Genomic DNA, 24,417 nt, shown 5'->3' on the forward strand with positions numbered 1-24,417 from the left:
TAGCTACCAAGACATCAGCGTACTACTAGCAATTTTTTAGCTTGTTATGAAGAAAACGATCATAAAACATTAAATTGACATTAAACTAAGATAATACAATAGTTATTGTAATTTTTAACGGAGAAAATAGTCACATTTGTAGGTTTGTTTGGCCACTCGCGCAGCCATCTTGCCGGTTTTCTTTTCTCATAACACTCCGTTTGGAGTGTGCCTTTGAAAAACCTCCGTTTGGAGGGCCTTGTAGCCCTAACACTTCGCCCTAATCTTCTATCTCAACAAAAGTCGGGACACTCTACACCTAGACGTGAACTTGCAAAACTGAGGGGTAAGGGCTAAGTGGTAGGGGCGAGGGGTGAAATGGGATTGGGCCTTAATTCAGAACATTCCAGCTTCAAAGTGAGTGAAACGCATCACTTTTTTAGCTGGTTTGTCCCCTCAGCACTGCTCATCAACCCCATCATCACCACTGGTACGCTGCATCTCTTCAACATGTCAAAAATGAGAGATGGTCATGATCGACCTTCTTCGTTGCCAGTGATTCCTGTCTAAAAGGCAGTGTGAGTCAGTGCTGTGTAAAGGGCGCTCTTGACTGACGGCTAGAAATCGGAGCTGGCGGAGGACAGTGGCAGCCAATGGGAAGAAGAGAAGAGAAAAGAAGGGAAGAGAAGAGAAGCGAAGGGAGGCCCCACGAGCACCGAGCAGCGCCACAGCGCGGGGCTGCGCGAGGACTAGGCGTTCTCTCCCCCTCTCTCGCTCTGTCCGTCCAGTGAGCGGCGAAGGCGGTGCGCTTTGCTGGGGTGAGTATTTCAGTTCATCCGATACTTTTAACTCGGGGAGCGTTATCCAGCCCATTCCGCTTACTGACCTGCGTACGGCAGTGTGCTAAACGCTCCGTTCAGCGTGTTTGAGCCGTTAGCGCTCGCACGCGAAACTTTTTCGGCTGTGCGTTGGTGAATGGAGGATGTGAAAGCTGCACGCGCTTCATTCATGCTTTTTCCCTCCCTCTCCAGCACCAGCAAAGTGCATAAAGCCACCAAAGCAGAAGCTGACCGGACGGATAGAGGAGCTGCACCTCATTGCTGAATGATTTAAAGCCCAGAATGGAGACCCTGCACGACCAGCAAGTGCCTTTCATTAACTCACATGTAAGTGTCTGGGTCATATATATATATATATATATATATATATATATATATATATATATATATATATACACACACATGTGATCAGAGAGTAGCAGCACACTTAGGCTACTGATGTGATGTCTGTGTCTTAACTGATGGTTCAAATCTCCCTTTTGCTTGTACCAAAAAGCAAAAAGTTAAAAATAAAGAGGATGTTAGTTAAATCCAGAGTTGTCCACCCCAAGCACATGAGCTTCACTTCAGTGACTGTGTCCGTTTCCCTCCTTGTCAAATCCTCAGGGAAAGGCGTCCAGCAGCAGAGCAGCAAAAGACAAGAAAAGAAAATTCATTAACTCTGACCTGGCTTTGGACACTGAGGGTAAGCTTTGGGGGTGTAAGGGGAGGGGGGGTGGTTGGCTGAAAAAGGCAATCTTCATTTCACGGCTTCTTAACGTTTCACAAAATGCAATTTGCTTGTTTCCACCTGCACTCAGTGCTGTAAAATCTCAATTACAAGCCCAGACGTCTCTGAAGGAGCTTCCCCAACGTGCTCCCTCAGCTTTCAGATCCAAATTGAGGCGGTGTTGGTGTTGCTGTTGAGCAGACCTGGGGTCTGAAGTGAACCTGAAGTGAAGAAACTGATTGTCACCGCACAGCGGTCATAATTGAAGCTTTGTACCTGTGTTTGTTTTTTCTCACTTCCCTCTGTGTGTGTGTGTCTGTGTGTGTGTGCCCTTTTGCTGCAGAGCTCTTTCAAGATCTCAGCCAACTTCAGGAGACCTGGCTAGCGGAAGGTAAGTGGGATGAATTTGACAAAAAAAAAAAACCTTGCATTGCCAAAGGTAGCTGTGGATAGTGGGTAGATCAACAAGCATGCTTTTGTTGAAAGAAAGGAGAAAGAGAGAGCGAAAGAGAGGGAGAGAGAGTAGATAAGTTGGGTGGGGGGGTGGGAGGGGTGGGCCAATATGCCTCAAGTTACAGTCCCTAATATGCAGTCCAATTAATGCGTGTGTGGCGAAGGCACCTCGTGTGTCATGCATACATTAGAGCGGCGGAGGAGCGCGAGCGAGTCTAGAGGGAGACCAGAGGAGCTTCTACTCCGAGTGTCATCACAAATTACCAGAAGAACTTGCGATCGCGCTCGCTCGCTTTCTCTCCCCCGCTTTTGGCAAAAAAGCTAAGGCAGCCGAGCCACCAGCACCTCTCTCTCTCTCTCTCTCTCTCTCTCTCACTCACTCACTCACTCTCTCACTCTCTCTCTCACACATACACACATACACGCTCTCACTACTTCTGTCTCTTTCTCTCACTTACATCCGCTTATACAGTATAAATCTTTCTAAAGCACAACAGCTGTCAGTGCTGCTTTTTTGATTGTTTGTATTTATTTTTAATTTTTTTTTCCTTTTTTGGAGAAATGGACAACTTTTGAGAAAAGCGCTCTGAACTGCGGTGTCTGAGTCACTGCCATTTTCAACTTTTTTTTTCCAATTGATTTTTTTTTTTCTGATGGAAAGACATGCTGGTCGTGGTGTAACGGGATGCTTCAGGATTTAAGCGCCAGCGTCTTCTTTCCGCCTTGTTTGCAGCACCGGCCTTTAGGTTAGTGATGGATTGACTTGTTTGTGGATCTTTTTGAAATTCCTCTAATAGATTGTTTATCATATTTGTTGCTGTTTCTGTTTTGAAATTTTGGTTTAATTCTGAAAATGTTAAGATTCAAACATCTTCTGAAGCTTTTACATATGTTACTGTTAGTGTTGGGTGTAAGTTGCTGATCTTTAAGTTGCAACTGGAAAATTTGATGATTATTACTAGTTAATTGAACAAATGTGTATGTGTAGTACTAAGACTTGTGAACGCTAACTGCATCAAAAACAACTTCCTTATGAGATTTGGTGCATAAAGTTATTTCATTAACCAAAGTTAGAGGGACAAAGAATTTTGTGGCTTTTTGACATTTGTAGACTTTATATTTTATACTTTATATTGTAAGAATGACATATTTTATACTAGTTTGTTTACTTTTTATCTATATGTGTATGTATGTGAAGTCATTGACAGTTCATGATTATAATACTAGTAATACATTCTATTATATTCATATCTTTTAAAATTTATTTATTTGTATTTTTTATAATTTTTTGTAGTTTACAATTTATCTGCAAAAAGCTGTCGTTCTAACTTTATGTCTTTCAAAGAAGTTTGACCAAAAGTATCAGGCTTATAATGTACGCTACATATTTGAATTAAACAAAACAGATTGTTACATTATAATTATGCAAAGTAGCTTTGTAAAACTAGGACCAGTGTTTTGCATTAGGGACATATTTCCTCAGGGATACCCCGTCTGTTTCTTTGTTGCTTAGCGTACATTCTGACAGATGATAACACAAATTAAGGATTTAATGTAACTTTATGTTCAGGTTCCTGTTTATTATTTCACTAGTTGGTCTCATTAGCATTAGCTGTTATTAGTAGATTAGTAGATTACTAGATATTATCAAACATGTTAGATTTGACCATATCCTGCATGCCATCAATGTTAAAGTCTGATTTTTACATAATTGATTTCACTGTTCTTGGTGAGCAAACTGCAATAATAGATCTTACAGTTGCACCTTTCAAACTTTCAGTACGATGCACGCCTGTAAAGGTATTCTCATTATTATGAAGTGGATTAAAATATGACTTGGTGCCTACATAGGTGAGAAAGAATCTCAATATTTCATACCCTTTGACTACCTTCATGTATTCTTTAATACATTTAAAAATGCTTGCAATATAGCTGAAGATTTCCGAATGAGAAGTACGCTTAGGAATAGATTTGAGGATACTTTACTTTCCTCACTGCCAGTTTGATTACAGCGAGTCCACCTCAGGGCCTTTAAAAGAATAAGACATCATTTAAATATTTTAGTGTCTCAGGAAGGAAAATGGAAAAAGAAAAAAAAGAAAGAAAGAAGAACCGTCCACTGCTGTAGATATTACTGTGACGAGCCCAATTCAGTCTGTCTTACATCAGTCAGTGGCCAGAGGTTGTAGACAAATTGTGGGTAGATTTAATATATGACTTCCTGTCCATTAGAACCCAAACGAAGACCTACTGGAACCATTTCAGAGATTTATTGGCTCAGGTAATTGGAAAGAAGAGGAAGACTTATGAGAGATAGACTGAATTTCCGACAGCGGAGACTAAAGAGGTGATGGGGTGGTCATTTGACATGCATGTGTCATTTTCTGCCATGACAGCCAGCAGCTGGGCATATTTCTCTTTAGAAACTGTAGACTTTTAAGAAAAAAAGAGTTTCTACAGTGAGCTACAGTGGGCTTCTGCTCATGTAGTAGGATTTTCTGGCCACATGAAACTGTACGCTGGAGTTGGTAATAAGCATAAAGAGTCTCAGATCAGTGGTAGGTTCGGGTTTTAAAGACGAACCACAAATCTGTCACTTCTGTTTGGTTGTGAATGTTAGTGCTCGGCTGTGTTTACAGCATTTAGCCTCATAATATTGTTCCAAATATGTCATGATATTATGCTATGAGACGACATTTAAGTTTACATTAGTGCCGGTACTCTGTGCTGAAAGGGTGTCTTGTAAACATGATAAAGCTTGTTTTGATTGTTTTTTTCCTGTTTAAAAATGCAGCATAGGGAACATTATCCAGAGAGAAACTACACAATGTAAAAGAATGATTTGCCCATTTGACCTAAAAATGACTTTGTGTGGTAACAAGCAACTGAACTGGTTTTATTCAACTCAAATATTTGAGTAAAACAATACAAAAGTATTTGTTCGATTTAAATAAAACAAGGTCAGTTATTGTTACCACATGAAGTAATTTGTTGAGGTTGAGTGGATGAACCATTTTTCTTACAGTGTATCTTGAGGAATTATATTAAGTAAAACTAAAAGTTTTTGAAGTGTTTTTTCAAAAATATCCCAACTGTAAAAATGGTCTGTCAGCTTAACCTAAAAATGACTTCATGTGGTAACAAGGTGCAGTAATTTAAGTAGTTTTATTCAACTCAAATCAATACTTTGTAAAGCAAGATAAAAAGGTTACATGGACAAAAGCGACATGTTATCAGTTCAAACCTCAAAAACACTTCAAATCTGCCCTGTTTCACTTTTTACAGTGCTGCAAATGTTAAAATCGTAATAATAATAATAATAAAAATATTTTAATGTTCCATGTTAAGATATACTGGTATGGATGATGTATCAGCCGGCACTAGTGTGTGTGTGAAAGTGTGTGTTTCTGAAGGTAGCGGTCATGGCGTTCCTGGCCTGTGTTTGCTGTGTGTCCCTCTGTTGTTTTCTGTGAATGGCGGCAGTGCTCCAGTTCCAGGCTGGCCTCAGGAGTGCTGCCTGGATCAGCTGTCCCATTCACAGGCTGACTCATTCACCCTGCTGAGACTAGAGACTGCAGACTGCTCTCTCTTTCCATCTCTCTCTCTCTCTCTGTCCATCTTTTTCTCATTTTCTTCCTTTTTCCTCAACCAATTCTCTGCTTTTACACAGTCATTTCTCTTTTTCTTTGTTCCTTATTCACTTTGTCATTTCATCTAGAAGATTATTTGTACCCATTCAGAAATATGTTGAAAACACACTGTAAAAAATAGTCAGCCTAAAAAAATACTTCATGTGGTAATAAGCAGTTTAACTGGTTTTATCAACTTCAGTAATCAACAAGCAGTAATATATATTAATCAAAACCCTTAAAAAGACTTGAAATGAACTGCTGCCCTGTTCAACTTTTTACAGTGTATAATACAATATTTTCTGTATATATTATGGATTATATTAGCAACACATTGCACACACAGGGAAGATAAACACTCCTTTTTTGCATTGGTCTTGCAGGGGGGTCATAGTTTGCAGGTGATTCTGTTGCTGTGCACATTTTAAGTGCTGTTTGCACATTTAAACACCTTACAGCACACCAGCCAGCGCCATAAAGATAAGTCATCTGTCAGCTGGTCCGCATGCAGAGTTTCTGAGCATGTGTTTGAGTGCATGTGTTAAAAATAAATAAAAATTGCACTCATTCTTTTTGCACTCATTAAAACACAATGAATATACAGTGTATTTGTGCGTGCCATGACATGTTACTGTTGTTGTGAAAATGGAAATCCATATTTAGCACTGGCAGATAAACGTGCTAATAGCCTGGCGCGCGGAAGTCCCGTACTGCCTTTTACCTTTGCTTGGCTCTTGTGCGAGGTCGGGAGAGTGGGGAAACTACAGCTGCCTCCGAGTGTAAATGTGTGGGAGATAAACATGAACATGCTTAATTGGACTCTGTAATAATGAAGAGCTCATTATTTTAGCATTAGGCACGAGTGAAGGAGAGGTAGGGAACACGCGTGGTTTTGGAGCAGAGCCGGCGCGGCAGGTACAGGTGCATTCACCGGTGGGGACGTGTCCCAATTAGACAGTGTGAACAATGGGTGTTTTCTAGCTCCCCCTCGTCTCCCCTTCAAACCTCACAGAAAGAGGGAAGAATGTTAAAGCTTGCAATAGAGAAATTTATTATTATGATGTATCTACATTTTTTTTTGTTTCTTTTTTTTTTTACATAATGTGAACCTACCGGTTAAACTTTACATGGTGTAAAAATTTTAGGATAAAGAAACAAAGGTGGTCCAAACTGACCTGGAAAAAAATCTCCTTTTTTTGCATTAACTAACATTGAAAGTTAAGGAGGTTTTTTTCTTCTCCTGTAAAGTTACTATTTTAGAGTTACAAGATTTCAGCCGAACTCAAGCACACAGCTCACAGTCACGCACTCGAGAGAGAAGGCGGGGGGGGGCGAGAGAGAGAGAGACAGAGAGAGAGAGAGAGAGAGAGAGAGAGAGATTTGGAATGTGTTTCACACGCAAGGCCCTGCTCTGTCCAGCAAATGAAGTCAAAATTAGATTATTGACATAATTACAGGACATGTTTCCTTTGTTATAAATGAATAAACCATCTTCATGCGTAGGTTTGAGATTTTTGAGTCATTACTGTTTAAATCATTGGAGCTTATTACAGGAAATGACTTATTTAAGCAAATCTCAAATACAGATTGTGTTAACTCTTCGAGTTTGCCACAGGCAAGAAACTAATTCGACCCTGTTCACTTCTTTCTCTTTTCTCTTTTTTTTTAGCTCAGGTTCCGGACAACGATGAGCAGTTTGTTCCCGACTTCCAGAGTGAAAACTGTAAGTTGATGACTTTTTAATTATTGCATGAAAATCTTATTGTTTTAAGTGATTTTTCAGACCACGATGAAATAGTCACACTCCAGTATACTACAATACATCATAACTTGTGATATCTTTTTAAAAAAACTACCAGTGTAATAACATTGTTATGAAACTGTATAACAACAAGCATCATCAAATAGTAAATACATACAAATGTCCGTCAGTTTGTCTTGTTGAATTGATGATCTTTCTCTGAAGTGGAGGCAACAATGGTGTACAGTTGGCTCTGTAGGTTGAGTAGCATGTTAGTGTCTCTAGCTCCGGTAGTGCTTTAAATGGCCATAGGAAGTAGACTTGGCTTGGAGTGGTCAGTGGACTCGGTGCCAGTGTCGGAAGTGGCATGGACTGAGTGTGGCACAGTGGGGTGTGATGCCAGCTTATGTCTTAAAGAGAAGCCAAAACAGACTGGCATACAGGGCATTCTGAAGAAAACAGAAGGCTTTGTCTTGTTACGGAAGTTAGCCCACCAGCAAACAATATATATTAGTGTTGCTCAGGAGAGCGTGCTGTATTTTCTCCTCATTATGAGTGAAGTGAAGAGGTTTTTGTTTTACATTTGGTTGTGAAGAATCTCGGGAATAGGATGATACAGTGATGTTGTTTACAGTGAAAGCCTGCCTTAGTACCAAGTACCGTATCACCTAATGTAGACTGTGAAGATGGCAGATGACCCAAATACTGCACTGACAGAATCAGCTGTACTATTATTATCATCATTATTATTATTATTATTATTATTATTATTATTATTGCCAGTACCCTGTTTTTTCAGTCAACAGCCAATGAGTTTTGCAGAACATATGTTTTGCAAGATAGGAGTAATTTACATATTGTCATAACTCCATTTATTTTAGTTATTTATTCATTTACATTTCAAAACATTCAAAAACAGCAGCAGCCCTTTCGTTGTCTGAACATTTAATGACAAATATATCAATAGAAATGGTCCAAAATGACTTGGAATGAAATTTCATTAACGGTGAGAACATTGTTTTGTTCTCCTGAGACCCGTTTCAGAGATATGTGCTTTTAGTACGGCAGCGGCAGTGAGCAGACTTTACTTTGCCTACCTCTGCACTGTACTGCAGTGTCGTTCCCCTGGCTGGGTGCTGGGAGTTGGCATGGTGGGCGCAAGTGAGGGAAGAGCAAGGGAGGAGTGGAGGGCCAGGCAGATGGTGGGAGGGCGAGGGCGTGGTGGTGGGGCTCCTGAACGGGCATCCTAGCCTGCAGCCCTCCCATATGGGTCCGCTTTGGCACAGCCTCATGGTCACTTCCGCTTAGCCACTGCCTGCTCCCACACAAACCACAGCATTATAAAACAGCCTAAAATAAACCCACTCACTCTTGAATAGGACAGTGTGGTGTAAATAAAGGGGTGCTGTGAATGAAGACGCATGAGTGTGTGGATAAATAGGTTCGCTTAGGAGTTAGTTCGATGTGCAGTAACAGCAAGTTCATGTGATAGCTCTATGTTTATCTCTTTCTTAGTAAGGGTTCTTAAGTGATCTTATTTTTACATTTTCACACTAGGCACTCTTAACAATTGTGCTCATAAAATATATACCATTAATGTATATATATATATATATATATATATATATATATATATAAAGAATTTGCAATTCCCACTTAAAGAAATTTCTACATGAACAAAACTGATCAGACTGATCAATGTCTAATCATATTAGTTGGTTACATGGAACATACTTCTTCAATGTCAAGACTTCTCTTTTGTAAAAACACTATGACTTCATTAATTCTCTTAGATTGAAAAGAGAGCTGAGGGCCAAAAGAGTGAGAAGTGTGTGGACATGATCATCGTTATCATAAAAAATCTAGAAAAGGCCAAAATTATGCTAAATTTCTTCTTTTCTGACCCGCCTACTCTAATGCACTGCGTCACAAATAGATAACTATTCATTAAACTCAATAAATAGTACTAATTAATAATTAATCATCTGTGATATATTTTAAGGAGCTGCACACATGCCTAATATTTAACGTGCCGCACATTGTGACTGAACTGTGTTTTTGATGAGATATTTGAGAGAGAAATGCTTAAATAGCTTGTCTTTTAATGTGTCATGTTTTGCAGTTCCTTGAAATATCACCAAAATTTTGAGGAAATGAATAATAGCAGTAAATGCCATGAACAAGTCCTTCATAATGCCGTCCATTAAGAGAAATCAATGCATCTGTAATTGCTGCAATCTTGCAACAGTCACACGCATGACGTCCCCCACTGAAAATAGGGTTCAGCTCCGCTGAAGAGCAAATACATTTTGTATTGATTTGTATACTTTTGTTCCTCTGAGTAAAATCTATAGTGACATTTTTTTCCCTTCTCTAAGTGGGTCTTGTTTTGGTCCTTAGAAAATTATTTTGGGTCCCTGGAAATGTAATGAAAACAGGACTGTTCATTTTGTATTTGGACTTTGTTGTTTAATTTTAATCCTGATAAAAATGAGTAATATGAATTTAATGAATTTCTGAGCAGTGATATTACACCGAGTAGTACATGGTAAAAAATGGTTTGTCGGTTCAACATAAAAAAAAAAAATGTGTAACAAGCAAATCAACTATTTTTTTTCATCCATGTTTTATTCAAAGTATTTATTTGAGCTGAATAAAAACAATTCAGTTGCTTGTTACCCCATAAAGTAATTTTTTTTAGGTTACCAATTTTACAGCATACATCTAGTGTTAAAACTGATGACATGATAAACTATAATTTTTTACATGTTTATTACTTTTTATTCTGGTGCCTAAAGGTCCAGTACAGTTTTATTAATCTGAAAACGATTGTCTTTGTTTTGTCATAAAGGACTCTGCATTGTTAACTAGTGTGTGTGAAAGTGCATGAGTGATCAATGTAGAATCCATCATCATCAGCTGTAATTCTGCATCTCCACCCTCATTACACCCTCATAATTAGCTGGATGGAGACACTGCTTAACGGGTGTTACTCTGTTCAGCATTGTCACAGATCTTTACCTAGTGCCTTTTTGACCTCCGATCAATTACCGTAAAAAGGTCAGTTCTCTCAGGGGGTCTGGAATCAGCAACTGTGGTTTTTCCACCATGGTGAGGACAGCAGTCAGTCAAGGCTCAGGAGAAGATTTATCTGACTTGTCAGCCTCTCCAACCTCAGTTTAAGTGTTGCTGTCTAAATACAGCAGGCTGTGGCCGTAAGATGCTCAGTTGGTCAGATGGATAGATGGATAGATGAACAGCAGCTTTGATGCATGTGTAGGTGGGTTGATAGCTAAATTGACTAGACTGAAGAAAGACAGAAGGTTCTCTCCATTTGTAGCTGGAGCCAACCTCTGTCAGTGTCAGTAGCAATACAGCGTTGGTTCTCGATGCTCTACAGACTGACAAAGAGTCGGTCTGCTAGACTAACTGACTTAGCGTTGATCTTTTCACAGTACGACAGGATATACATCAGCAATCATTCTGCTCTTAACAGCCCTTCGAGGCATGAGGAATGGTAAGGGGAGGTGAAGGGAGTGAGGCACATGATGGATGGTGCTATTGTTGTCAGGGTTATATCAGCACATTACTAAAATAGAGCAAGTGTTTTGAATGGGTTACACCCACGCCAGGAGATGTCATGTCTGAGAAAGAAAGACACGTTATGCCACAGTGATATGCTGTCGGACTATAGGCATCTCATGCTATCTGGTATCTCTGCATGTGTTTAAACAGACAGCCAATTAAAAGGGTTTTCCCAGTGGCTATGATTGAGAGTTGCTGAAAAGATTCACAATCTTGCTGGTTGTGTAGTGAATTTCTTGATCATTTTCATTGGTTCATTATCTTTTTCTCTCTCCCCTATACACACATGCAGTGGCGTTCCACGGGCTGCAGTTGAGGATCAAGCGGGAGCCCCACAGCCCGTGCGCTGAGCTGGGTTCAGCCTGCAGCCAAGAGAGGCCCTTCAAGCTCCACTATGGAGAGAAGTGCCTCTATAATATCAGGTACGCTGCTCACTGAAATTTTAATACAGCATTCAAAATACGCATCAGAATCTGCCTTAGCCTGCTTTACGGAGAGCATTAAATGATGGCATTGCAAGAATCCCTTCAAGCAATTACAATTAGAGCTCCTTATTAGAGCATTTTGCAACTGATTTTTATACAACTGAATATGTTCGTCAGTAACATTAACAGTTCTGTAAAGTAGGGATGCATAATGATACAGAAAATATATTGGTATTACTTTAAAAATTATTGGCATCAGACAGATGTTTTGATTTGACCAATATTTCAAATATATGATATAGTTACATATATTTAATGATGTATTTATTGTACTTTGGAAGAGCAGAGTGTGTAGATGATGCTAAGCTAATATGCTAAAATGTCCACATTCTATATTTGTAACTTTACAAAAATAAATGTTATGTTCCTCCATCATATTAATCCAGGTAGATGTAGTCCCGAATTTGTATATTTTATAAGTGTATATATCGACATCTGCAGATATGTGCATGAAAAATATCAGCATTAGCCCATAATTCCCATATCAGTGCATCCCTACTGGAAAGTTCCATGCACATGGGTGGAATATATACATATCTGGCCATGGTTGAAATATTAAATACATCTGAATTCTCTGTATTTTTTTTTTTCATTGAAGCTTCTTGTTAGACTTAACAAGCATAACTGCAGCTCATTTAGCCTGGTTGATATCAACAGCACAGTCCAAGATTGCACAGTTCTCTGCAAAGTGTGCATGCAAAATAATGTAGAATGTTAACTATGTGTCTCTACTTACATTTCTGTAAGCAAATTATGCCTCTTGTATTTACATAATATGTATTATGAAGTACAAAATTACATGCGAAACCCTTTAAATGTGAATTATATTTTTTCTTCCTGTATGGTCGTTCCAAGATTACACTCCAAGTCCGTGTGCCACATAAATCTTACATATTCAAAATACAAGTTTTGTGTATAGTAGTATTTACTGACATTGCACAGTATTGCAGTGCAGTTTAAAACAAGCAGGGAATAGCAGGTGCTGTTGGATCTAAGGTTAAAAAGAAAAGCAGTGTGCAGTTACATCACAATTCATCACATATATCTAATGGTTTTCTCCACTTGACCAGCCCATCATATGTAGTTGCCTGGTTACGTTCATATTTCGATTGATTTGATACACTTTATGACATTTCATGTTAATTTAACTCTGCATGGTGTAAATTGATCACTGTACTGAAGGAGCCAACCTGCTTCCAAAGGCCTGATGACACTTGAGTTAAGCCTACAAGCTGAGCTATAATGATTTTCTCTTTAGAGCTGAACTTATAAAAATATCTTTTTCTTTAAATGAGAATCAATGGGACATAATTGCTTTTATAATGTAAAAGTTGAGATATTAATGTTAGCTTGTACCATTGCTGAGAACCTCATGTGCAAGGTAGTGAAATGTTGCTTATGCTGATATTTCTTTATGTTGAAGCACTGGTGTATAATCTAAATAATGCATGAGCAACTGTTTTAAAATGCGACTTTAAGGTCCATAATAATTAAGTAATGTTGCAGAAAATGTTAAATAATATAGTACAGATTATTTCCATTGATGGCAAAGCTTAATTTGATAGAAGCTCTGCTTTTCTGTCCTGGAGCACTTGATGGGGGTCTAACCAAACTGCTCTTATTCCCCGATGACTGCAGTGCCTACGAGCAGAAACATCCAGTGGGAATGAAAGCCTCCAGCCCAGCTACGACCCCCTGCAGCACACCAGTGTCCCCCCATCAGCATGTGTCTCCCAGCGCTGCCCCCACTCCCAAACCTGACAGGACATACCCTCACCTCGCTCCTCCACAGCCCCTCCCTGACAGCGCGTACTCCATGGACCACAGGTATTATGCATTACAGCAAGGCCTGAGAAAGAAGATACAGATATCTGAGCTGCAAATATCTGTAATATATAGTACAACATTTATCTATTCATGCATAAATGATCAATGTTGGAACAAAACCTTGAATCTCCAAAATGGAAACTGCAGGAGAAGAAAAGAACCCTTAAATTTGAACAGGAGTTAATACAACAGGATTTTTTTTTCTAAGTGACTTTGGACCATTTATACCATATTGGTCCAGTGATCTTGAAATTATAACACAGTGTAACGAACAGCCAACATTTTCAAATTACATTAGAAAAAAAAAATAGAAATACGAAGTTTTGTCCCGACAGTGACAATATGTATGTGTTCTATATCATTATACACAGTACTGTGCAAAAGTCAGAGACCACATATACGTAAGGGTAGTTTCTGACTTTCACACAGTACTGTATATATTAGGGGTGTGACGATTCTATATTTTTTCGAAATAGCACAAATAAGGGGTGCCTGAAATATCTGCCTTATGTTAATATGTTAACGTTTCAAACTTTTTATTTTAGTTTATGAGAGCAATCAACGTAAAAAAGATACACTTAATAATAATGCACTCACCACAAGCTAATAAATGCTTATGAGGAGTGTGCTTTTCCTTCCAGCTGTCAATTTTGAGGTAAACTGGAAGCAATATTTTCAGAGAGGGTGGGGACTGGGGTTAGGCTCTCGTTGTGGGTTTGCTTTTTTTATTTTGATTATACTTCATAAAATATAATCAGGATTAAACTGAGTGCTGTATTTGCTGTATCTGTGTGTACTGAATCAAGAGGCCTGTGTTATACAATACATTGTATTGTTACGTTCCTAATATATGTTGTATACTTTCGTATATATTTTTGTTGTTTTAAAGGAAACTTCATAAACCATTTCTAATCTTAATATGCATTAATGTAAGAAGATTGTATTTGAAGTGATTTTACAGCATTTCTATTGGTCCATTCTTTATTTAAAGGGCACCTAGTGTTTTCATATGGTCTGAAAAACAAGCTTTTGATATTACAGCAACATTAATATTGCTTAAATGCTAATAGTGAGATAATAGTAAATGCTTTGTGCACACATTTTGCCACATTATTTTATTAATTCAAGCAAATAAATTAAAAATGTATAAATAAAGTTAATTGATAAAAATCATTTTCCAGCTTCCATTCTGATGCCGTTACTGAATCTTTCCTCAGGTTTCGGCGTCAGTTGTCAGAGCCGTGCCATTCATTCCCTTCTCCGCCCTCCATGACGCCGGATGGGCGACCAATGTATCACAGACAGATGTCCGAACCCAGCATTCCCTTTCCCTCTCAAGGGTTCAAGCAGGAATACTCGGACCACCTCTTTGAACATCCGGTCATGATGGGGGCCCCTGTCCCCCAGTCATATCCCCACTCTATGATGATCAAGCAAGAGCCACGAGATTTCACCTACGATTCAGGTGAACTGAGCCTTCACCACATGCATTAAACTGATTTAGCCCACTGAACTAGAATCATTATATTAGCAAATGACTTGTATCATAGAGTCTTGATGTGTCCATTTCAGCTTAATCTATCAAAACATTTATTTAAATGCTTATCAAAGAGGATACTTCATCTTCTTTGTGTGTATAGAGGAGCCCAGTTCTGCTGATCCTGTCTTTTTTTGGGGGGTATCTCAACAAATTAATTAGACGTAGCTCACAGATGTTTAGCATTTGGTTAGCAGGAACAGTTGGCCAAAAATTGTTAATAACCTCCCGACAGCCCTCGTGGTAACCTCCCCATGAGTATGACAGGAAAGAGTCTGAGACTGTTCCGGTAAACTCTATTTTTCTAAAGGGAGATAGTAGCTGTGTGAGCGATGAGACTGCTGATAGAATTAGAGCATTATTAGAAAAAGGGGCTCTGGTCTCATTTCCTGAGGGCCTGGCCAGAGAAGGGAGGAGAGGGGCCCCTAATCTCTCTCTCAGGCCAGGGCCCCCCCCGCCGGGCTGTGGGCCCAGCTCTGGCATGAATGAAGTGCCGTTGGGGCCTTTTTTCATTCATAAAAATTGGAGGTAACACTGGAGCGGCCTGTCAGGAAGGAATGCGACGCCTGGCCTTCAGCTGCTTCCTGCAGGGGTCATTTCACTTGCTGCTTGTTCTAATCCAGTTCTCTGAGGAACAAACGCAGCCATATGAACACGTCTGATCTAAACTGGGAAAAGATTTTAGAATTCTATACATTTCTAGAACACGTTTGTATCTAAGATTCTTTCATTTGATACAAAGAGCCATATGCAAACGTTTGAACACACCAGGTCTAATTTATGTTTTGTTGGTTTTCCACGTGAAAATAAGTTATTACATCTTCTACAGGGAACAAACATAAATTTGCCATTTTTCTGCACATTTTAATGTACTATTTATTTATTTGTTTGTTTGTTTATTTATTTGCCTTAATTTTTGCACAGGCCACATTTTTTGTTTTTGCTTTTTTTATGAATATGTGAAATTCAGCAAATAAACTAAATTAACTATGCATTAGAATGTAAATAAGTGTGATCTCTATAGAGTATGTGTGCTTCTATTTAACAAACATATTCATTTGACCAGAGACACAGAAACTTTTGCATATGACTGAATATGCAAGCTTTGTATTTTGCTCTCTCAGCACCAGTATATATTTTCAGTTCATTTGTGTCTCAGTTTGCATATATACAGTGGGGTCCAAAAGTCCACCATTCAAAATCTGGGACAACAGAAAGTTTTAGACTTTTGAAAATTTAAAGCGAAGAAAAGCTATTAAAGCTACTGACCATATTATGGCTTTCAAATAAATATAGTTATTGAGTTTTACCTCTGAAGCTTCACAGGAATCTCAGGTGGATTTGATCTACTCATCAGAGGCTTTTACACAGACTTGTGGAGGGATATACTGTATCAAATACTGAGAAATTCTGAAATTCATGTCAATAATTCAGATATTCTGCTTTTTACTTATTGGTATAGTATGATAAAATCATTTGTAATGATCAATGTTGTACTAAATTAGAAAAGAATTTAAAAAAGAAAATATCCTTTTTCTATTTACTAGTGTTCTGAGACTTTTAGATGCCACTGGAAATACTCGTTCCAACTTCTTTACTTCGAGGGAGGAGAAAGTCGATGTGTTTTGCATCTTTTGCAGTGTCGTTTAGAAGAATTTACTGTAGCACATAAAAGAGCTTGTTTGTTGTGTGCTGTGGAGAGGATGGGAGGGCAGTGGCTAATTTAATTAACGGTAATTTCCTCGACAGGCCCATTACTCCGATGAGGCCTTGAAAGATTTTTATAGGCTCAAATGAACAGGGTTAGCTGTTTTATTGAGCATTCACTTAGGAACTGTTGCTTTGCTTTGATTCAATCACAACAAGAGCTAACAAAATGAAAGATACAGGTGTCAAACATGTGCAGCGTTATCAGTTATCTGATTCTTCTCTTCATTTGTTTGTGTTCTTTTAAGTTAAAGGTGTGATTTTGTATTAATTGTTGTCTTTAACAATCCTATTATTTCTATGTTCTTTGTTTTTCCCCAATTTTCCATATTCTGCAGAAGTGCCTAGCTGCCACTCTGTTTACCTGAGGCAAGAGGGATATTTGGCTCATGCAAACAGAACTGAAGGTAAGCACTACTACATAGAGCCTCAGTTGAACTTTATTTTAGACCTAAGCATAAAATAGGCGCAGTTCTGTTTTTGTAAATACTGTACATAACGAGAAAACAATGTCCTGTTGCTACAGGTTGCATGTTTGACAAAGTTGCCAGGCACTTCTATGACGACACTTGTGTGGTTCCAGAAAAGATTGAAGGTGAGTTTTCATTTTGAATGTAATAATGGCTTTATACATAAGCCACTGTGATGACAATTATCAATTATATTTCTGACAAAATTTTGTTTTTAGTTTATGAAACATTTTGTCTGCAGTCATCTTTGAGATGACAAATATGCTGGATGAACTTGTTGGAGTTCAGATAGGTTCTTGGATCATCCCTCTGGCATCTTCAGATTTTTTTTTTTCCTAAAAAATCTGCCAGAGGCTTTTTAGACTTTATGGGTAGCAGTTTGAATCATTAGTGCAACTGATAATCACACATACACATACAAAATAGCTAGAACAGTGGAACTGGAATGAAATCAGTGTGTATAAATGTGGGGTCTGGTAGGTTTTGATTTTAGTTGAATTGACAGGGTCATTGGAAAGGAAAAAAAAAACAACAAAATTGTCTTTTTTTAAAATCTTCCCAAAAAAAAGACGTTTTAATAATAATTGTAAATCACTTCAATAGCTCCCAGCATTTTAACAGCAATAAAATATTTTTAGCTAAATTATGTATTTATTTGGTTGTTTTTTGCCTGTTTGTTTGTTTGTTTCATTAAGCATTATTTTATATGGTAATGTAAATACACATAAAAATACATAAAAAACTATCACATGCATGTTTGAACATCATCTTTCAAATTACATTTTGTTGATTTAACACCAGTTAACAAGCTCTCTAAAGAGAACAAACTGTATTTTTCTGTACATTTTTGTGCATAATTTGTATTTATTTGCAGAGTTTAACATTGAAAATAAAACATACAACATAAAATGTTCAGCAAATAAATTCAGCAAATGAACAGTAATTGTTCATTATAATATCAGCTCTGTAGAGGATTTGTTAACTTATTTTCACTTAGAATTTTTTTTTTATATTTTATCATAATTTGAAAATACCAGTGGCCATTTACATTGTGTCAAAAAATAATTACTACATTAACTCCCATTAAAAGTTATGAGTGTTTTTTCTTCTCCTGTAAAGTTACCTTTTTGGATATACAAGGTTTTGTTTACTATTTAACAGTAAAGGAAAAATATAATACAAATAAAATAAAGGTTCATCAATATGTACAATATTATGTACAATGTTTTTTGATTTTGTTAGGAAAGTACATAACAAGTAAAACACAGATACTTTGCATTATTTGGATTACTTTACCATCAGTTTTAAACTAAATGATATGGTACTCGTTTAGTGTTAGTAATTCTGTACAGTATATAAATGTGTCTGTGGCTACATGCTGTACTCCTGATCTGGACTGTTTATTGCTGCTGAGTATCACCAAAGCAATCAGAGTGTTGGCAAATATAATCACTGACCTAAGAGATGTACTGTATGATGAAAAGTGAAAGAATCCTACATTATCCAACCTAAAGACCTGATCAGCTTTTTCATGGCCCGCAGGTGACATAAAACAGGAGGCGGGGCTATACCGTGAAGGCCCCACATATCAGAGGCGTGGTTCACTGCAACTCTGGCAGTTCCTGGTTGCTCTGCTGGATGACCCTTCCAACTCACACTTCATTGCATGGACCGGCCGGGGCATGGAGTTCAAACTGATTGAACCCGAGGAGGTATCAACATTTGCTGAATAAAAAAAAAAAAAAGATCATTGTTAGCAAAATGTGGTGAAGTATTGCAATGTCCAACTATTGTCCACTCTTATTATAATGCAATAGAACCTTTTGTACCTTACAATAACATTACATATACAACAGGTTGATATTAAATCTGAGCTGAAACTGTCAGTAACCCTGTAACACTAATGCACTTCAACACTGTTGCTCCACTACTCTATTCTCTCTCACAGATTTAACCTAAACCCAATTTAGCCTGTTCAAGGCATTTCCACCATTGGTCCAAACACCATTTTGAGCATTCACTCTGACCTTGTGGGCATGTTTTGATGGCCAGAAAGGAGGCCAGAGCTTGTTTTTACACAGCAAGCTTTCATGTCCATCCAAACAGAACACCCAGCAGAGAGCTGACTGCTAAATATTTCAGCGTGCAGACTCGCTGAAAGCAAAAGCTATGTTGACTGGCTGAGGTTTTTGAAAGGGGCTAACAGTGCTGCATTTGTGAGCTGCATTAGCGACAGCATGGCTCACTTTGGGCTCTGTGTGTGTGTGTGTATGTGTGTGTGTGTGTGTGTGTGTGTGTGTGTGTGTGTGTGTGAGTGTATAGAGGAAGCTGGCGCTTGTCCATTGGGCAGCTGTAGGGGACAGGGGGCCATTCATACCATCAGGTGACTGAGGGTTGCGGGCTTTGGCTGGGCAGGTGTAAGACGTGAATGAACCGCGGCAGAGTGAAAAGGCCGACTGCGCCGGGCTATGGGATAGTGGCGGGAGGGAGATTTGAAAAGGAAGGGGGCCGCAGGCGGGTGGTCGTACGGACAGGTGCCGCAACATCTGCCACGCTCCGCTCTTCCTAATGAACACATCTCTGAATGAGAGGTGTGGACACACATATGTCCAGCTGGACATGCACAGAAGTTCAGAGCATTGGTTTGCCTTTGGGAAACTAAAACTCTGTCGCTGCTGAGACAAAACCGTGTAGCTCTGAAACTGTGACTTTACTACAGAAGGGGAAAACGTATAGTAACTCTAAATCTAACTCTGTCTATAAAAACCATGCGTATAAGAATCTATGAACATGGTCATAGCACATTATAATGAATTCCTAAGGCATTATAAACATGCTATACATATTTTTAATACATTATACTTTATAGCCATGTTTATAATGCATTATTAACTTCATGCATTATTTGTACTGTTCATAACGTTATATTGTCTGTGACAAAGAAACTCCCAGCTTGCATAGTGCATAATAAACTGACTAGTCATAAACACACTTGAGGCATCTTTTAATAACTTATGATCTGGAATAGAATGACAGCCTATAGTTATTTCTAATGTATTGTATCATGTCTTTGAAAGCTTCAAGTAAAGTGACAGCATTAATGTACTTATGTACTTGTCAATAAACATATGATATTATAACCAACTTATAATAGGTTGTATTTCTGAGCTGTAAGTACATTAGGAAAGTTTATTCACTCTATTTTAATCATGACATGGCTCAGTTTGTTATAAAACTCTCCTCATGCATTATATGAATTAATGCAGTATAACGTGCTATGAATGAGTTCATTGTGTCTTATAGACATGGTATTGATAGTATAATAAAATGATCTGTTCATTAAGTATTCACACTATGTGAAGAAAGAAAATTGAAGAAAAGGACTTCTAACAATATGTGAGTTGTTAGTAGTGAATATTTCGTGATTTGAATCTGAACATTTGTGGCAGGGAATTAATGAATTCTTTGTTTTTGCTCCTGATGATTTATTCAGTGATGTTTGTTTTCTGAAGGTGGCGCGACGCTGGGGGATCCAGAAAAATCGTCCTGCCATGAACTACGACAAACTCAGCCGCTCGTTACGCTACTATTATGAGAAGGGGATCATGCAAAAGGTAAAAGATGTGACATAGTTTTATCGTAGGTACTCAGTAAGCATAAGCACCATTCGCACATGAACTTAGTGCTTGGTAAATTTGATAAAATCCAATATTGTGATACTTTGTTAATATAGCACAGTATTTCATGACTTTTTTGCATTTTTGAAGATAATCCATGCTTGAATACTGCTGCTCTCTGCTATGGGAGGTCTTACAAACTTGACACAGCTTGTTTTGACTGGACTGTTTTGTGTTTGTGTTTCTTAAACTGACACCAAAGGGGAACTAAGTATATTGTTTATTATATTTTAATGTACTGTGGACTATCATCTCAAAACAATCTGTAGCACTAACCAAATGACAGAGTGCAGTTAAAGAGTGTTTGTTATTAGAGATACCACTCTTTCTTTTCCGATACTGATGAAACCTTGAGTATCAGCTGATACAATACTAAGAATTTATTTATTTATTTATTTATTCATTTATTTATTTATTTGCTTACTTACTTATTTATTAACTGTGAAGCTTTATATATATATATATATATATATATATATATATATATATATATATATATATATATATATATTTATAAAAATCTAGATTTGTTGCAGGATTGGATCAGATTCATTCCTTTTTCCTTCTGATCTCTGATCCAGCATTTTCTGCTGGCATCAGCCCAATACTGATATCTGGTATCTGATCAGTGGCATCTTTATTTGTTATCTATAAATAGTAGTAAATCTAAAAATACTCAGACTAAAATATACTTCATGTATATTTGTTGCTAAACTATATTTTGGTATTGAACATACTGTCTAGTATTAATTCCACTGTAAATTTATTGCCTTTTTTTTGGTCTGAAGGTGGCAGGTGAGAGATACGTGTATAAATTTGTCTGCGACCCTGAGGCCTTGTTCTCCATGGCCTTCCCTGACAATCAGCGGCCTGTGCTGAAGACTGACATGGAGAGGCAGATCAACGAGGAGGACACAGTGCCGCTGTCGCACTTTGACGAGGGCGTGTCGTACGTTCAGGAGGGCACCTACTGCAACCCTCACACATACAGCGAGGGCTACGTCTACTAATAACTGACACACTGAGCTGCGGTGGCGGGACCTCCTCTGATAGACTCTGACCTTTTCAGGCTTTTTCCCTGTTCCTCTTTCTGTCTGACGTCTCCGTCGTTTCCCCGGGACAAAGAGTGCACTTTATGGACAGAGACGGGCAGCGTGTAAACCTACTGGCAGTAGTTACGGTAGTCGCTCCTTCGATGTTTGTTTCTTTTTAAAAATAAAAAAATAAATAAAAAGTGGGGGGGGTACTGCAGCATGCCATATTCGCACAGGTCAAACTCTCAAAGGGAACGGCCTGTTACTGGAAAGATGTGTTCATCTGTTTAGACTGGTTTCTAGTCTGGAGCACGTGGGTGAATAAATCTTAACCTCTTTTACTAAAATCTCCTTTAATTATTTGTGGAGTGATCAGTTATTTCCACATGTTTGCCCCCCTTGGTGTCATATTAAGCAACAGACTAAAGATGCAGTGTATTTCTATGGAAACAAAAGCCCATCAGCTCTCCACAGTGCAGTGAAACAAGCACATGTCTGCAGCAATTCACAATTTAAAGGGCAAGACTCTTTAAATTGCACTTACCCTGTATTAATAAATGGTTAAGTGCTAGCACAGAAGAACAACAAATACCTGTGTAATGTTACTTGTTCCTTTTGGATTATCAAATCCATCTAAACATAGATAAAATAAAGAGAAATAATGCATTGGAACTGGAGTAAATATTTCCAAACACAAACTGATTGTTTTAAAAGCTGTTTTCAGCCCATATTCTTGTCAGTCATGAGATTTTTGGATTTTTAAAGGGAAACTAATGTTTAATAATTGAAGACAAATACAATAAAGACAAATGTCCCCCATGCATAGATAATATGTACATTTCTACTATTAACATTCCTGTTTTATTGTTGAAGAACTGAAACTTTTTAATTTATTAAGAAAACCATTTTTAAAAAGCTGAAGTCAAAACAGTCAAAGAGTCAAGATTAATGTTTCATTTACCCACTACTCCATAATCAACAAAATTATGAATATGTATATTCAGGTTAATACACATTGATGCTGCTTTTTTGTGTGATTGGATACATGTAGTCATTCCATATCAGATGGCAGCTATGCCCTGCAGTACGCTCATTGTTTTTGTCTTTTTTACATCAGAAAAATAAGTCAGTGTTTATTGAATGTAAAAAATATATACAACATTGAGAAGGAAATGGCAATAGCTACACTTCTGTAATAAAATAGTGTTGAAATACAAATGAGTTGTCACCCCTCAAACAATCTTAATTTTTTTCCTGTGATTTTGTCTTTTTGTTGTTTTGTTTTGCTAATAAACAAAGCCACATTCACTCATCACAAGTCAGTGTAATCAGACACTGTAGTCCTTCAAAAACTGATACATACAGGTTTGTGACAAGCTTGAAAGCTTGAAACAAAGTAGAAGGACATTATTATTAAACTTGAACATCATAATGTTAAATGTTTGCGGAGGTCTAGGTGTCCTACTTGTTTAAGGCTCCACCTTGTTTTTTGATGCTACCACAAAGCATTTAGTCAAAATGCTGTCCAAGAAAAAAATCAATGTCTAATTTAAACTAGAAATGAATTGAATTTAAGGAAGCTCTTCATGATTGACAATTGGTTTCTTTCTCTGTCTTCAATTGAGAGCAATGTTGAGCGGATCTAATGAAAAAAGTGAAACAAAGCAAACATTATTATTTGTCAAAAAATCGATTACTCGTTTAATGCAACAAAGGTCTAATTAAAGGTTTAAAAAGTTTTACTTTTCATTAGTAATGTGAAGTTTTATGTACAGAATATGTTAAAATGGTTGTGAAATGATTCTAAATGAGGTTGTGCTGCACTTGGCGCAATCATTCATGCAAGAGAATACAACACTTTTGGGAAAAACAAAAATTAATGACATTGACCTTTGTTGCCCTCACCAACATGAGCTCTTGGAGTGTTTTAGCCTGTATGTTTGATATTTCAAAATTTCTGTTTAATATTCCCAGTCATGACTATATTTAAAAGACACAGTTAGTAGTGTTCCAGAGGAGCACATGTATCCTTCAACCAAGCTTTGTCGAAAACAATCTTTGGTTGGGAGTCCAGGGGGAATGCTGTGAATGGTATCCTGGAGACTGATTTAGTCAGGTGTCTCTTTAAAATCGGTGCCAATATGCCAAGAAACAAGACGTCCACACCAGTTTAAGAGCAAAGTACATATAGAATGGCTCAAATATTACAGTTGAAAATGTTCAACTGTGGGAACCATGAGAAGAAAGATTTCCTGAAGAATTTCCTGAAGGCTGTTCTAATGTCAGATGTTCTAATAGCCCTCCCTTTCTACTGGACCCTGTCACTGCTTGAATGAATCAAATATCTTTAAGATCTGATGAAAAGATGATTTGGGTTAGGGTTTAGTGTCAAGCAGGGACATTTTTACTGGTTCTTCTAAGAACTTCCAAAAGGGCTCCTGACATTCTAAATGCTCCCCTACACTCTTAAAAAAGATGGTTCTTCAAGCATTCTTTAGTGAAGGGAATGGTTGTAAATAGAACCATTTCATGCGTAAATGGTTCTTTGCTTGGTGAAATTGTTCTTCAGATTGATGGAGAACATGCTGTATATGGTTCTATATAAAACATTTTGAGAATGGTTCTGTATAGCACTAAAAGCATTCTTCTATTGTTATGATGTCAGGCTTGCAACAATAGTAGAACCCTTTTTTGGTGCTGTATAGAACTATTCCCAAAATGTTCTACATAGAACCATATACAACA

At 37.8% G+C, this 24,417-nt stretch overlaps 1 protein-coding gene across 2 annotated transcripts; it reads left to right on the plus strand.

Annotated features, from left to right (window-relative positions):
- Positions 1 to 723: 723 nt before the first annotated feature.
- Positions 724 to 22,918, plus strand: etv1 (ETS variant transcription factor 1). 2 transcript variants are annotated; one of them, XM_036563977.1, is made up of 13 exons: positions 724 to 797; positions 1,011 to 1,145; positions 1,425 to 1,503; positions 1,871 to 1,918; positions 7,279 to 7,332; positions 11,228 to 11,357; positions 13,059 to 13,247; positions 14,465 to 14,712; positions 16,830 to 16,898; positions 17,018 to 17,086; positions 18,504 to 18,673; positions 20,474 to 20,575; positions 21,427 to 22,918. In XM_036563977.1, the coding sequence occupies exons 2-13, from the start codon at positions 1,101 to 1,103 to the stop codon at positions 21,646 to 21,648; spliced, it is 1,425 nt and encodes a 474-aa protein (XP_036419870.1). In that variant the 5' UTR covers positions 724 to 797; positions 1,011 to 1,100; the 3' UTR covers positions 21,649 to 22,918. The 2 variants fall into 2 exon arrangements, with proteins under 2 accessions (XP_036419870.1, XP_036419875.1); XM_036563982.1 differs by lacking the exons at positions 724 to 797; positions 1,011 to 1,145; positions 1,425 to 1,503; positions 1,871 to 1,918 and adding an exon at positions 2,101 to 2,726.
- The last annotated feature ends 1,499 nt before the right edge of the window (positions 22,919 to 24,417 follow it).

The sequence above is a fragment of the Colossoma macropomum genome, unplaced genomic scaffold, assembly GCF_904425465.1.
Source record: "Colossoma macropomum unplaced genomic scaffold, Colossoma_macropomum, whole genome shotgun sequence".
Lineage (NCBI taxonomy): Eukaryota > Metazoa > Chordata > Actinopteri > Characiformes > Serrasalmidae > Colossoma > Colossoma macropomum.

What these genes read in the sequence shown, in the direction of transcription:
- etv1 (XM_036563977.1), top strand. Translation starts at nt 1,101, where the DNA reads ATGGAGACCCTGCACGACCAGCAAGTGCCTTTCATTAACTCACAT. An exon ending in CGACTTCCAGAGTGAAAACT is followed by an intron (nt 7,333 to 11,227) that starts GTAAGTTGATGA and finishes ACACACATGCAG; the next exon opens with TGGCGTTCCACGGGCTGCAG. An exon ending in AAGTGCCTCTATAATATCAG is followed by an intron (nt 11,358 to 13,058) that starts GTACGCTGCTCA and finishes CGATGACTGCAG; the next exon opens with TGCCTACGAGCAGAAACATC.